Source organism: Chiloscyllium plagiosum, chromosome 32 (assembly GCF_004010195.1).
Source record: "Chiloscyllium plagiosum isolate BGI_BamShark_2017 chromosome 32, ASM401019v2, whole genome shotgun sequence".
Classification (NCBI taxonomy): domain Eukaryota; kingdom Metazoa; phylum Chordata; class Chondrichthyes; order Orectolobiformes; family Hemiscylliidae; genus Chiloscyllium; species Chiloscyllium plagiosum.
This window is the reverse complement of record NC_057741.1, coordinates 22,527,694-22,543,446: the sequence shown is the minus strand read 5'-3', so window position 1 is coordinate 22,543,446 and position 15,753 is coordinate 22,527,694. Positions and strand designations below refer to the sequence as shown.

The 15,753-nt window shown below is 40.2% G+C and overlaps 1 protein-coding gene across 5 annotated transcripts in view; it reads right to left on the bottom strand.

Annotated features, from left to right (window-relative positions):
- The window catches only part of LOC122539411 (serine/threonine-protein phosphatase 2A 55 kDa regulatory subunit B gamma isoform), a 343,268-nt gene that overhangs the window by 199,538 nt on the left and 127,977 nt on the right, over nucleotides 1-15,753 (bottom strand). The window contains exons 1-2 of one of the 5 annotated variants that reach the window (XM_043674220.1): nucleotides 14,139-14,290; nucleotides 13,668-13,775 (exon numbers count right to left, since the gene is read on the bottom strand). The exons of 3 other annotated variants lie outside the window; for them this stretch is intronic. In XM_043674220.1, the coding sequence (XP_043530155.1) occupies nucleotides 13,668-13,737 (70 nt within the window). In that variant the 5' untranslated portion in view covers nucleotides 13,738-13,775; nucleotides 14,139-14,290. Of the gene's footprint in view, nucleotides 1-13,667; nucleotides 13,776-14,138; nucleotides 14,291-15,753 lie in introns of those variants that run through there. One more of the 5 variants, XM_043674222.1, reaches the window with a different exon arrangement.

Below are 15,753 nucleotides of genomic sequence, written 5' to 3'. Positions count from 1 at the left end.
CAGAGTGAGGACCAGTTCAGTCAGTCGAAGGAGGGTGTCAGTGGAAGGGTACTGGTTGGTACGGCGGGAAAGGAAGGAGGGCTTTGAGTCCTTCGTGATGGGGGAAGGAGGTGTACAGGGACTGGATGTCCATGGTGAAGATAAGGCGTTGGGGACCGGGGAAGCGAAAATCATGGAGGAGGTGGGGGGTGGGGGGAAGGTGTACAGTCAGAATGACCAGCTACAAGTTCCCTATCCTGTGGATTAGGATGGTCACTAACAGCACTGAAAAAAAAAGTCCCTCTTACTGAAAGTCAATGAGTTTGTAATGCAGTTTCCAATTGCTGCCATAACCCGAGGAATATGCTGCAATGTAGGGAGTTTTCACAATGCTCTCAATTCTGGGAGATGGAAATGTGTTGCTGGAGAAGTGCAGCAGGTCAGGCAGCATCTAGGGAACAGGAGAATCGACGTTTCGGGCATTAGCCCTTCTTCAGGAAATGCCCGAAGGGCTAATGCCCGAAACGTCGATTCTCCTGTTCCCTAGATGCTGCCTGACCTGCTGCGCTTCTCCAGCAACACATTTCCATCTCTGATCTCCAGCATCTGCAGACCTCATTTTCTCTTCTCAATTCTGGGACACAGGTTCAAAGGCAGCCTGGCCTGTAATAAGCTATGCTTAAAACCATTTATATGACCAATACTTAATCTTTAACAGACAAGTACGCTCTTCACAAAACATAGCAAATTGGGAGGCTTCTACTGGTTCCACAGTGCACTTCTTCAATGGTCAGTTCCTAGTCCTGAAGCCCAGCATTCTCAATAAAGGGAACATCATCTTGTACTGGATGAAGATTCCTGATACATCGGAATTCCCAACCACAATTCTATAACACGACACGACAATGGGAAACAACATTCAGGGAGCAGGGAAAGAAATTCGGATCAACAATGAAGCCAACAGTTAAGGCTTCCTGAAACATGGACTTTCCTGGACCTTGGATGCTGTCTGACCTGCTGTGTTCTTCCAGCTTCACATCTGCTGAATGACTTCCAGCATCTGTAGTCCTTACCGTCTCCTAACAATTACGGGCATTTGGTTGGGGGGAGCAGACTATGAAGTAGATTTTTTAAAAACCAGATCAGCCATGGTCTAATTGAATGGTAGAGCCAGGTTAAGGTTCCAAATGGTTTAAGTATATCTGTAATTTACTCATGAGCTATGTCAATTTCAAGAGGCTATCAGAATGAAACTGATGATAGGGATTGTGGGGAAGCTGGGAAGAGATGAAGAACATTACTTCAATAGCATGCTTAGGAAACAGAGAGGTGAAAGAGAGAAAAACATCCAATCCAGAATGAGAAAAGGAGTTAGAAATTCTGATTGGTGTTGTTGGACATCAATATGTCGGCCTTCTGGAATGCACCTTGTCTCATCTTTTCACATAGTAATCTTAAGCTTCAGTAATTGTTTCAACAGGAGTAATATCAATGCCTGATGGGAGCTTTATACTGCTTGGGCTGGTCTACCAGGCAACAGCCACAAATACAATGCCTACCTGCAGCTGGACAAATATTTACATTATTTCATTTGAAACCACAAGATAATTAAAGGCAGCAACAGCAACAATGCATTACCAGTGGTGATCCCACCATTTTCTGTAGTAGCCACCAACATATAAGAAATTGGTAAACCCTGCTTAAGATCCTTTGTAAAACAAACAAACAAAGTCTTCAAGAAAGCAATAAAAAACATCCTGCTATAGTCCAAGCCATGTTTTCAAGTAAAGTTTCTGGGAAATGCATATGCAGCAAAGCAAGTGCCTCTGTCCTCGAAGCACATCAGTCAGTAAGGAGGCCAAGTGAACAGCAGCCAGCTTTAATAACTACATCGAGAATAATGGGAGGACATAGTAAAGATGATGGCGTATCCCCCTTTTCTTCCAGTTGACTGCACCACTCAAACTCTACAACTGTCAATGAGTTAGGATAACGCTTCTCATCAAATGTAAAATAATTTTTGTTCAATTGACTTCATCAGATATTTAACTTCCACTTATCTTTCAATGAAGGGTTATATGAATTGTTAGGGGATATCTCCCACATACAGAATCTGGCACCTAATGTCTAAAAGCTGTATCAGTGATGTTAGACAAATGTTCTGGCCACATAATGAGACTCATGTAGTTCTGCTGCCATCAGACAGCAACACCAGTTTTGGTTCATTAGTACACAATATCTTGTACATTAGGCAGCTGTAGAAAGGGTTGCTGTGTAAGCTAACGTCACTGCATTACAGCTTGTCGATGAGACTTGTCATTGAAGTACCGTGTAATGTCTTAAATTGACTGTGACACATCAGCCTGATCTTCCTCGGCTTGAGAGTGGTGTTTCAGGATAAGGTACAAACCATTTTCAACAGACTTAAAGTATCTCATGATCACTGTGAATGTTGAAAAAGATCTTATTACCAGAGAAGGCCTGGAGGTGTCCTTGCCCGATGGGTGTATGGTTCAGTGGATCTTCCTTCGAAGAAGGAATACAGGTCTCTCACTGGCTCTGCAGCCAGACAACAATAACCCACTGCCCCAAAAAAGCTTCCACTCAGTGTCGAATCGGATGATGATACACAGTCCCTCGATTTACTGCTCAGCTTTATTGGAACAGTGTAAAGAGGCGAAGGGTAGACACGGTCATTTTTAAACTGGGCAGAAGCATTCAGCAAAGCAATCACCCAACCAGTTTTCAGTCTCCCCAATGAAGAAGAAGCAACATCATCAGCAGTGAATACAGTATACTGAACCAAAAGGAGTACAACTCAATACCATTTCATCTAGGAGTGTTTGGAAATGGAAAAAATGAAAAAGACAGATCTACCATCTCCTAAGCTTTCTCTTATTCATTTATGGGATATGAGCACAACTGGACAGGTCGGCTTTCTCAAGTGTCCTGGAACTGACTGAACTGCTCAAAGATCGGTTCAGGATCAACCAGGTTACTGTGGTCTGATGTCACATGTAGGCAGGACCAAGTTAAAAATGGCACATTGCCTCCTCTAAATGTCATTAATGAACCAAACAGGTTTTTTTTTTTACAATAATCAAAAGCAGTTACATGGCTCTGCTTAGGCTAACTTTTTAGTTCCAGATTGTCATAGTAGGACTTAAACTAATGTCCTGCAACACTTCTGTTTTAAAGCTTTCCTTTACACAGGAAGGAGCCAGGAGTTCAGGAGTGTTGGGGTGATTGAAGGGCGGACAAATGTATTGCGGAAGGAACAGCTTACGTTGAACCAGGGACATTGGCATTATGGTTATATTGCGAGATGAGTATTCCAGGGGGTTGGACTAACGCACTGGAGACATGAATTCAAATACATTAATGACTTGGAGGAAGTGAATGTACCATGCCCAAATTTGCCAACGACACAAAACTAGATGGAAAGGCAGGTCATGCAAGGGATGCAATGTAAGTGTTTTCAGAGTAATATTAATGGATTAAGTAAATGGACAAAATGTTGGCAAATGGAAAATATGGGAAATGTGGAGTTCATTTCGCAAGGGAGAACAAAGAACAGAATATTAATTAAATGGAGAAAAACTGCAGAAAGCTAGAACACAAAAGGGACTTGGGGCTAATTATGCACAAAATGCAGAAAGCTAGCACCTAGGTGCAGCAGGTAATAAGGAAAGCCAATGGAATGTTGGCCCTTTTTTCTAAGAGATTGGAGTATAAAGGATAGGGAAGTCTTACTGCAACTGTACAAGGTGTTGGTGAGATCACATCTGCAGCATTGAGAGCAGTTTTGATCCCTATTTAAAGAAAGAGAGATATTATTTCAGCTGAGGCAGTTCAAACAGGGTTCACTAGAATGATGCCTGGTATGGAAGGATTGTTTTATGAGCCAAGTTAAACAAATTGGGACTCCACTAACCAGAGTTTAGAAGAATGAAAGGTGATCTCTTTGAAATATATAAGATTCTTAAGGAGTTGACAGGTTAAATGCAGAGGAATGTTTCCCCTCATGGGAGAATCTAGGATGAGGGGGAATGGCCTCAGAATAATGGGGCACCAATTTAACACTGAGATGAGGAGGAATTTCTTCTGAAGGCTGAGTGTCTTTGAAACTCCATGTTACAGAGAGCTTTTGGGGCAGAGTTCATGTATATATTTAAGGTTAAGGTAGTTAAAATTCATGGTCAGCAGGAGAATAAAGGGTTACAGGGATAGGGCAGGAAAGTGGACAAGAAGAATAGCATCAAAAAGGATGTCAGAACGACAGTAGGCTTGAGGGGCCAAACGGCCTACTCCTGTTTCTATTTCTTATGGTCTTATAGTCAAATCCTTATTCCAGATTTATATTTTGAATCTTTCCCATAGCTGGATTTGTAGTGAAGAGCTACCTGGAATGGTCAATTCTGTTGCCATTTTGAAAAAAGATCTGTAGTGATCACAAGGCTGGAAAATAAATCAACATGTTAAGTGAAGATGAGTCAAGAAATAATACAACTTAAACTAATAAAATGTGTATGTTCCAGTTCCACTGATCAATAAATAATTCAAGTCTGTAAACCTATAATGGTTCAAGTGCTCAGTGAATTATAATGCATACTGATGGAAAGGATTAAACCCACGGGGTTAAGAACCAGTGCTATAAATCTATGGACAAGTTAAAAGTTGACAGAAGTTTAACACAGATAATGCAATAGGTCTCAAGCACAGGCAGGAAGATGTTTCAATGTTACCTCTAAAACGAGCCCAATCAACGATTATCGTATGACTTTGGAAATTCACAAATAACAAGTAACCCATAAAACATTAGGTAAAGTTGAAGGTTGCGGAAAAGAGTTTTTTTTGTTTAAACTTGATCAGGAAAATAGGTGCGCAGAAGACGAGTCAGTGTGTAAGAACAGTGACCAGATAGCCTAATGCACAGATTGTGACACATGACGATTGAGTTGGGACCTCAACTATTCAGCATACTCACTCGTGATACAGTTGATAGGATTAGAAAGCTCCATATTCAAATTAGCTGAAAGGTAGGCAATATTGCAACCATTGTAGGTGGAAGCATATTGATTAAATCAATGGGGTCACAGCTTGGCAAGTGGATTTCAACACCGTCAAATGCAAGGTCATCTACTTTGAATGCAAGAAGGATTAATAATTATTCATTAAAAAATCAAAGGCTAGGAAACAGTGGAGATCCAAAGTTATCTGTAATGCAGGTACATAGATCATTAAAATGTCATCAGCAGGTTAAAACAAACAAAAAATAGATAAATGGAATGATGGCATAAACATCTACAGGATTAGAAGTGATGTTTCAGATAGAGGTCCTGATTAGTACCCGGCTTCAATTCCAGCCTCAGGCGACTGACTGTGGAGTTTGCACATTCTCCCAGTGTCTGCGTGGGTTTCCTCCGGGTGCTCCGGTTTCCTCCCAGTCCAAAAATGTGCAGGTTAGGTGAATTGGCCATGCGAAATTGCCCATAGTGTTAGGTGCAGGGGTAAATGTGAGGGAATGGGTCTGCGTGGGTGCGCTTCGGCGGGTCGGTGTGGACTTGTTGGGCCGAAGGGCCTGTTTCCACACTAAGTAATCTAATCTAATCTAATCTTAGCTCCTGATACCAGACAAGATAGCTAAACACCAGAGGTTAAACAATGTGGAGAGATTATATAAACTAGGGTGGTATTCCCTGGAATCTACAAAGTTGAGGGTTGATTTGATAAGGTTTTCAGGGTATTAAGGGGAATAGATAGCGTAAAAAGGGGGGAAACTTGGTGGTGGTTGAAAAAAAGTTTAAGACGAGGAGATATAGAATAAATATGAGAGGTATATTTTACAGGACCGAAATTAGGAAATTCTTCTTCAAAAGGTGGTGGAAATTTATAACTCTTCTATAATCAGAAATTAAAGAAAAATAAATTGATAAACTTAAAACAGATTGATGATTTTTTAAATAAAAAAATTGATACTGTAACAAAGATTCATGATTTATTATTTGCAAATTTGCGGTGTTCTAAAGTGGAAATACAGTATATTTCTGTAATAAACGCAAAATTTCACAGATGCCTGGAGAACTGAGATAAATGCCGAAATGTGATGGCGAAACTCAGGTGGTCTGGCAGCATCAGTGGAGAAAGAAACAGTTTACATTTTTTGTGTTCAATGACTTTTCTTCAGAACTGAAAAAATTAACTCTGCTTCTCTCTCCACAGATGCTGCCAGGTCAGCTGAGTTGCTGCAGCATTTTCTGTTTTTACATTATGTATAACTGTGTGTATTAAGGAGGGGCAAAATATACAATACTAAGGTACAGACCATATCTTTTTTATTTTTATGGCTTTTGAAATTGTGAACTGAAATGACAAAGCACCATTTCGAAACCAAGAATTCCTGCAGGTTTTCAAAAAGCAACACTCATGGTAGTCATTGTATAAACAAACTGCTTAACAAGCAGTTATTGAAATTAGGTTGCAGTTATCTGGCATCAAGGGATCCTGTATTCAGATGGGTCTCTGGCTAACAACAAGAGATCAACTGGTCTACTGACCAGTTATCAAAGGCAGGGGCCTTTTGCATGCCAACAACCTAGTTATCAACTCTCAGGTAACTGAACACCTTGGGTCTGGGAACACAATGGAAAGAGAAATGATCAGATCTCCACCAGTTCAGGAGCTGACTCTCTGTTCACTGCAGTCAAAAGCAACTTTACTCCTGAGGAAAATCAACTGGTCTTTCCCTCAGCAGTTGTTGTAAACTGTGATTTCTAATTGATATGTCAGAGATATTTTGGGTTAATCAGTCACTCTGTGTCTCTTACAAATCAGCAGAAGGATTCTGCAGAAGCAAGCCAAGAAACTTACTGATCAGCAACAACCAACTCAACAGATCTTGTGAACCAAGACTCATCAGCTGGTTTACCAATTTTCCTCCATCCACATTTTTTTCTCTAAATGTATCTAAATGTTTTTAAGGCGATGAGATTAATTTCTGGTCTTACCTGCCAAGGTTTGTCACTGTACCTCGAGCCTAATTACTTGGAATAAATAGTAATTCCATTCTAAGTACAGAAAGGTGGACCATGATTTCTGTCAACCTTAGTTGCAAATCAGATAAACCAGGCAACTTTGTGTGCTTCTTAAAATCATTAACGTTTGTGACAAAACTGGGAATAGGGGACCTTGGTTTCCAGTGTGCCAACCCTAATAGTTGTAACAATAGTTTTATTTTAGATTTGTTCTAAGAGTGATGACATCACGTGTAGCTTGCTTACATACATTAAGGTGGTTACACCCGAGGTGAAAATTCACAGCATGAGAAAAACGGACAGAAAAATACAAGAGTGCTGCTGTCCAGTGACAGGAGTCTGATTAAAAGTCAGAAACATCCAGGAGCACTGATGCAGTATGCAGGTTTGACAACCTGCAAGAACTGGTCACTACCAGAGGGACTGCTCATTTGCAGTCACTGTACAGTTGGGACTGAAAAACATCAGGAAGAGAAATGTTCCAGAAACAGAAGGCTCTGGATGAAGCATTTAAAGAACCAAAGTTAAGAAATAAGTGAGCTGTGTTAGCAGTTTAAGGATCTCAGGAAGCGACATTAACAGAAGAAAATAGGCTCCAGCAAATGCAAAAAATGGCTATGATGCTACACAGTTGTGCTAACCAAAGAAATAGGCCATTTGTCCTTCAAGCCTGCCCCATCTTCCAACAAAATCACAGCTGATCTGTCGCAGGTCTCAACTCCTCTTTCTTACCAGTTCAGCACACCCATCAACTTTCTGATATTTCAGAAACCTGCCTACCTTCTACTAAAATGCTTCCAGTGTTCTAGCCTCGTTCATATAAGTAGAGAATTCCATACATTCACTAACCCCTCAGAATAGATTCTTTTTCATCTCCGTTTTCTGTCATTCTGCAACATGTCCCCTAATTTGAGCCTCTCCCTCTAGTGGACACATTCTTCCAACATCCAGCCTGTCAAGCCCCTTCAGAATCTTAGACATTTCAGACAGGTCACCCATAATACTTCTAAAGTTTAATGAATAAAGGCCTAACAGGACTTTCAAAAGAGATTCACAAAGCTGATTCATGAGAGGAGGGGCTGACTTCTTACATCAGGAATTATCTTTATGAATCTCTTTTGAAAGTCCTCCATTGCCTGTACAGAGGAACCTCAATTATCTGGCATTGAATTATCGGGCAAGATCTCGATGCTTGGCTAAACTATGTTATCTGGAATTCGCTGATCTGAAAGTTGAATAACCAAATGAAGTACTCCCTGCCTCTATCCTATGGATAATCAAGGTTCCTCTGTATATCCTTTGGTTTTTTTTAAGAAAAGGCAGAGCTCCAAAACTGTACACTGTATTTCAGGTGTGGCCTCACCAACACCCTATACAGTTGTACAAGACTTCCTTCTCTTTAAACACTGTCTAGAAATAAAGGCCAAAATTCCATTTTCCTTTTTAATAACCTGCTACACCTGCGTACTAACTTTGTTTTGTTTGTGTTTAATGCACAAGAACATCCTCTGCACTGTATTTTATTGGAGTCTCTCTACATTGAAATAATAATATGCCTTGTGATCTTTCCACAAAATGCGTGTCGTCTAACTTGCCCACATTTAAACCCCATCTGAACAGAATCAGGTGCTTCACAGAAATTTCAGTTTTAAGGAGTTGAATTTTTACATCTGACATCTCTAACTTTGACAAGTTCCTTTACAGCGCAACATATTTCCTATTTTTCTTTATTTTGTGCTATAAACATTTGCTATTCTGTTTAAAGTACTATCACAGCTTCTTGTGAATATGTTCAGCGACAGACCACCATGACAAACAAATGGCAAAATAAATGTTGTTGTCGGTGAAGTCAGGTCTCACTCTGGATTTGACACGTCCAGTGTTTCTACCACCTTGGGATCACAACAGTATTAAAATGATATTGAGTATAAGGAGTTAGGCCGCAGATTAGCCACAATCTCATTGAATGGCAGAATAAAGAAAGGATTAAATGACCTTGCCTGTTCCTAGATTATCAATTGGCAGCCCATGGTTCTGTTCATAGCTGTAGATGGTTGGTGGTGGCATTGTGATCAGAGTGAGTGAAGAGAATAGGAAAATAGAAGAGAAGTAAAATCCAGCCATCACATTACATTCTCAATGATTGCCCAAGGTCCCTTGCTTGAATTGTTCAAATGCTGAACATTGTATTAAAAATTGAGATTGCTTAATTTTGAGAATTTTGTACTTTTCAAGCTTACATAAGAACTGCTTCAGGCAGGTACATTAAAAAAAACACTTCAGCCAATATCAGAACTGGAACCAACCAGCCATCACTATACTCAGGAAATAGGAACACTTTTCTCCATCCCACTCAAAGTAGGCCGCTTTCTCGGAGATCAAAGCCACCAAACCCAAGGTAAATTCTATTCTCCAGTTTCCTTTCAATCAAAAGCAGCAAGAAACACTGGTTGAGTTTTTCCTTCCCTTCCCACGAAAATTAAATTACTTTAACTGCATCAATGATTGAGATTGGCCAACTGCACAGACCATGCATTATGACTCAAATGCCACGTCAAATGTACAGACCATTAAGAAAACCAACACATTGCACTGAAGAATTTTAATGAAACCATGCCAGATTACGGCAGCAAATTATTTCTGAATAAAACCTATCAACCATACAAAAAAAATTTTACACTAAATTGTGACAATTATCCTTTTAACTTTATTTCAATCCACTGACAAATTTCCATTGAAATAGTAAAGTCAAGCTCGACATCAAAACTACCAATGACTGAAAAAATTCCCAGGCTCTTGTCCTAGTCCATGTTCAACAGCAAAAAAAACTTACTAAGTAAGTGCTCAAACAAAAGCCGAGAAAACTATAATATGGTTTACATGTGATATCGTGTAGGGTACATCTAATTGGAAAAAATATCAGTGCAAAATACTAGAATTATTTTACACAAATCAATCTGCATGAATTGGCTAAAATTGTAGGAGAGATTATTCAACCTTACACCCAACTGTTGTAGTTTCAGGTAGTCAGTTCTATCGAAAAAATACATCACTGGGTCTATTTAAAAGACAGAGTTAAATTCAATGGTTGGTGGCAAATTAATAATTCAGCAAAACTGGTCAACAATGGGGCAGGGTCTACAATGGTTTGTGCGCCACAGGAATTCATTATGGAATCTAATCCCAAGACATCCATTTTTATCAGATGAATACACTCCATTTACAGCATCTAAGGCTGGAAATTGAGATTACTTCTATATGAATCCTGAAACCAATAACTCTGGTACTGAATTGGAAACATCACATTAATGCAGTGAGTGCTGTTCATGACCCAACATTGCAATTTGTAAAGGGCTATAAACCAAATATCCCTTGTCACAAGGACCATGCATTTGCTTGTATTTTAGAATGAAAAGCCAGCTAAGAAGCCAGTAGAAGAACAGCAGAATAATTCTCAACACAATGCTTTATTTATTTGGATGACCATGACTTGATGTGGGACAGGGCATCATTTACTTTAACAACAGACAAGCAACAATGACTCTCACTTTCAGCAAGGGTAGTCCACTTCAGGTTCTGAACACTGAACATTAACTTAGCTACTTTATGGATGCTTTACTATCCATTAAAAGAAAAATGACAGAAATCTTTTTCACAAATATATGATCGCAAATACATAAGAGAATCACAACTCAAACAGTCCAAGAACAAATGTTTCATATCTGGCGATGGGGAGGAATATAAATACCAATTTACAATCTTTGGTTAGGGACTCCATTCACTGCTGTAAAATTGGCAGTATCTGTAGTGACAGGCTTGTTCAGCACCTAAAACACTCTGCCATTGACAAAGTCAAATACACAACATTGCTCAAATTTATATCAATGTTCCATCTGTATTCCTATGATAATGCAATGTCATACAATAGTTCTTGAACACTTCAAACAAACATTACCAAAGGACACATGTTAAATTATTTATTCACAAAGCAATTTTATAACACCATAAGATATAGGAGCAGAAATGAGGACATTCAACCCATTGAGTGGGCTCTGCCATTCAATCATGGCTGCTAAGTTTCTCAACTCCATTCTTCCACTTTCTCACCATCACCCTTGATACTCAAGAACCTATCTATCTCAGTCTTAAATACACTCAATTACCTGGCCTTCACAGCCTTCTGTGGCAGTGAATTCCATAGATTCCCCACTCTCTGGCTGAAGAAGTTGCTCTTCATCTCCAATCTAAAAGGTCTTCCCCTTTACTCTAAGGCTGTGCCCTCAGGTCCTCGTATCTCCTACCAATGGAAACTTCTTCCCAACATCTACTCTGTCCAGGCCATTCAGTATTCTGTATGCTTCAATTAAATCCCCTCTCATTGTTGTAAACTCCACTGAATATAGACCCAGAGTCCTCAAAAACATTCCTCAAATGTTAAGCTTTCCATTCCTGGGACCATTCTCGTGAACCTCCTCTGCACACGCTCCAGGGCCAGTACATCCTTCCTGTGATATGGGGCTCAAAGTTCTACATCTGATCTGACCAGAGCCTTATAGAGCCTCAGAGGTACAACCATGCTTTTATATTCAAGTCCTCTCAAAATAAATGCATTTGCCTTCCTAACTACTGACTGAACCTGCAATGCTTCTATTCTTCCTACCAAAATGCATTATCTCATACTTTCCCACGTTGTACTCCATCTGCCACTTCTTTGCCCACTCTTTAACTTTTCCTTAAATTCAAAAGTGGAAATTGAAAGTATTTCAGTCCAAATTAAAAAGAATTACTTGCTTCATATTTGTGTTGCATGGAAGGTCAATTTAGATATGGCACTCTTAGACTAATTGGGTGTCAAAACTGCTCATGCTCAACTGATTTCACTATAAATCCCATCTGTGCCTATCCGACCCCTCAGATTCTCTACCCCCTGACTAAAGCCTACTATAACATCCTCCGTGTACTCTAAATTTACTGTTGATGATCCATCGGTCTCTCTCTCTCTCTCTGTCTCTTGTCCTGTCCATTAAAGCACTTCTTGCCCTGTCCATTACAATATCCCCTTCTGAGACTTTACTTCCGGGGGACTTATACTTGGCTAAAGGCACAATTAAAAGGGCATACTTTCATGTTGCAAACTAATTTCCCCAATAAAGATAATCCCAGATTAGGCATTTGTGTTGCAATTGTTATTTGAATCCATTCCCTCTGAATAACTTGATAACCTGGAGCCACACTTGCTGGCATGCCTGGCCACAATGTGTGACTACATAAAGCAGTATTTAAGGGTCTTTGACCCTTCCTGTCACTGCAATGCAGTAGCAGGAAGCACAGAGTACACAGACAACTGCTTCAAATTCTGAGCAAGCCAACAAAAACCTCTTAAAATGAGAAATTCTATGAAAAACCTTGTTTACTAACAAAAATAAAAGACTGCAAAACAGCGGTTAAAACCCAGAACGGAGAGCCCAAATTAATGATGGTTGCAGTTCTATAAGACTTGGACTGTAATCCTCGCTCCCAAATCGACACTTAAAATGTCTTTCTGATGGGCAGGCAGAGGGCCCAGTTATTCACTTCATTAAATCATCTTCCACAGCATTTTAATCTTTCCTGCACACCACAGACTGTATTGTGCCTAAGCGGACTCGAGTAGATGACTTCCTGCTTAAATTTTCAATCCGTACTTCTCTCAGATTGGCTACTGGGAGAAGGTTGGCAGGCTACATGAGGCAGATGGGAGGGTGGAGTGTGAAGGGGAAGCTTCAAGCTTCAATCTCCCTTCACTTCTATTACAGTGAGTGCCTGAATACTTCACGTCTCCAAAACAGCACAACAGAAATCCAAACTCTCCACGTGTGAAAACGTGCCCACTATTCAAAAAACACAATTGGAACTCCATCATACACACTGCACTACTGCCTTTTGACTCATTTCAGCAGAGGCACATTTGCAACATATTTTCACCAAATCAGGAAAAACGTTTTTTTTTGACTGTGCAAGAACCAGCCTTCAGGCCACACTGCAAGGTAACAATTTTACGTTTCAAGAACTCGTCATTTTTTTTTGGATAGCACCACACACAAAAGTCATGCACCTGAATACTGCAGTCTTCAAGATCTCTATGAACAGTTGTCATGTTCTATCACAGCCAGGCCTCTTTCTGCCTGCAGAACCAACCAAGAGGAGAATTTAAATGTGACAGAAAATCTTTCACCTGGGCTGGCATTTAGACATCTGTATGATCAAGAAAACGAAATGTCTAACACGTTTCAAATTTGCATTTTGCAGAAATGGGCCCTGCTGACAGATCATTTTCTTGCAGAATAAAAAGGATGCGACCACATTTCAGAATGTTTCATCGATACCAGCATCCTCCTGTTTCAGTTAATGCCCCCTGTTAGTTTTTTTTTTAAAAAGGGTGCTTTTCCTTCACAGACAGAGCTCACACAAGTGTAAAACCTTCACACTTTGGGGGGCAGGTAGGGGAAGAAAAACTGCTGATTCATTCCTGACCTGATAAGGTATTCGAGGCATGACTTCACTGTTCCGCACCACTGTCCCCCACCCCACCTAAGATTCCAGCAAGGATTTAAATGCATTCTAAATTACTGAAGTTGAGATGGGTTAGTATTTATTTATTTTTTGACACAATACCTTCTGTCACATAGTTATGGTCACGGAGGAAGCTGTTGTTGATTTTGCGTGTATCAATGTCCTCGCCCATTGACAGCAGGATTAGTCGGCATGCCGATCCGCAGTGGACTAAAAGAAGCAGAAGAGGTCGTCACAACAGCAGCATCCATGCTCCCACTGCCTGGCTGAGGTGGAGGAAGGCGAAGGGGTTGCAATACAGCATAATGTAGTTTAGTGGATGCCACACAGCTTTACAGAAAATGAAATAAAAAGGAGAGAGGGGGGCAAAACAAAAAAGAGGTGGCAAGAGAAAACAAAATAGCTCCTACCAAAACGAGTTTTGTTAAAAAAAACGAAATTCAAGCAAAATAAGAAGGTGTTCTATTGCAGAGGAACATGGGCTTGTCACAGTTACCGGATCACTTCTGCCATACGAAAACACACACACACACACAAAGGTAAATCTTTCAGCCAAAGCAAAACTCCCCGTACAGAATCTGCTGCTGTAGGGTCTCCAAATCGGTTTTGCTGAGGATATGCGGAGCTCGCCTGAGCAGCACTTGGATTAAGTGCACTGCTGCAATAGCAGCCTGTGGGAGACTGAGTGAAGCAGAGGGGCTAAACTCTGTGACGGTGCCGGCTGCTGCTGCTGCTGTCATATGTGCAGGCTGCATCAGTACAAACTCCTCCCAAGCATCCTGTCAGCGTCCAACCACGTTAGTCCGCAATTCTGGGGGATGAAATATGGCACTGCAGGTTGACTGAGAGAGATCAGCCATCGTATTACAATTTGTAGGAATTCTTCTGAGCAAAAACTCTACTGTGCCGGCGGTTTTGTTTTAAGCCATATGCATATTACTGGAAAATCATGAATAAATCAAATTTAATGTCCGGGAGAGAGTGGGAAGAGTAGCAGCATAATCTGTTGGGCACTCGACTTCAGTGACTACCACGTGTGTGAAAGAGAGAAAATGCTGAAGGCACTCAAACCACCTAATTTGCTCTAAACGTTTTAAAGCAGTATATTTTTGTCTTCCACTTTCTATTACTTCCCTCTCAAACAAAGGCCCGAACTGTCCAATAAAATTAAAGCATAGCCTAGTTAGTGCCAAATTTTAGTCAAATATTGCCACTTAACACCATTCTACCAAATACCACAAAAAATCAAACCAGTTAAGGCAGAAACTTACATGTTACAGTAATTTTCCCCATTCCTAAAGGTTATTGCAATAGTCACTAATCCAATTTACAAAAAAAACCCCAAAATCTTTACAACTATCTGGTTACTACAGGTGGACTTCTTCTGATCTTAATAAAATGAATAGATTAAATAAATTACTAACATGGCTTTAAATTGGAGTTGTCTCATGCTACTTTAGCACTGTCAGAGATGTCTAGCACCTTACAGCAATACCCAGCTTCACATAGTTAAAAATCACACAACACCAGGTTATAGTCCAACAGGTTTAATTGGAAGCACACTAGCTTTCGGAGCGATGCTCCTTCATCAGGTGATAGTGGAGGACTCGGTCGTAACACAGAATTTATAGCAAAAATTTATGGTGTGATGTAACTGAAATTATACATTGAAAAATTGATTGTCTGTTAAGCCTTTCATCTGTTAGAATACAGTGATAGTTTCACTTTCATGTGTAAATCACAATTTTTTTTTTAAATTGCATTCTTGGGTTAGCTGTGAACAATGGTGATAGACAGACAATATGTTGAAGGTGTTGCCCCCCTGTGTTCTCTATCGATGTCATGATGTTTAGATTGATTCTAATCTAAAAAGTGAGATAACGGAGTTATACATAAATTCATGCAGTTTTTGAGCTCAGAGTTCTACATGAATGCATGCAGTTTTTGAGCAAAGTACAAATTCACTGCACAAAATATATGTGTGCATGTGGGTCTTTGTCTGTCTGTGTGTCTGTCTGTCTGTCTGGGGTGGGGGTTGAGAGTGTGTGTGTGTAGTGAGTGCAGAGTGTCTTAAGTCTGTGAGGGGGTGCATGTGGGAGTGTGTGTGTCTTTAAGGGTGTGTGTGTGTGTGTGTGTGTGTGAGTGAGTGAGTGAGTGAGTGAGTGAGTGAGTGAGTGAGTGAGTGTGT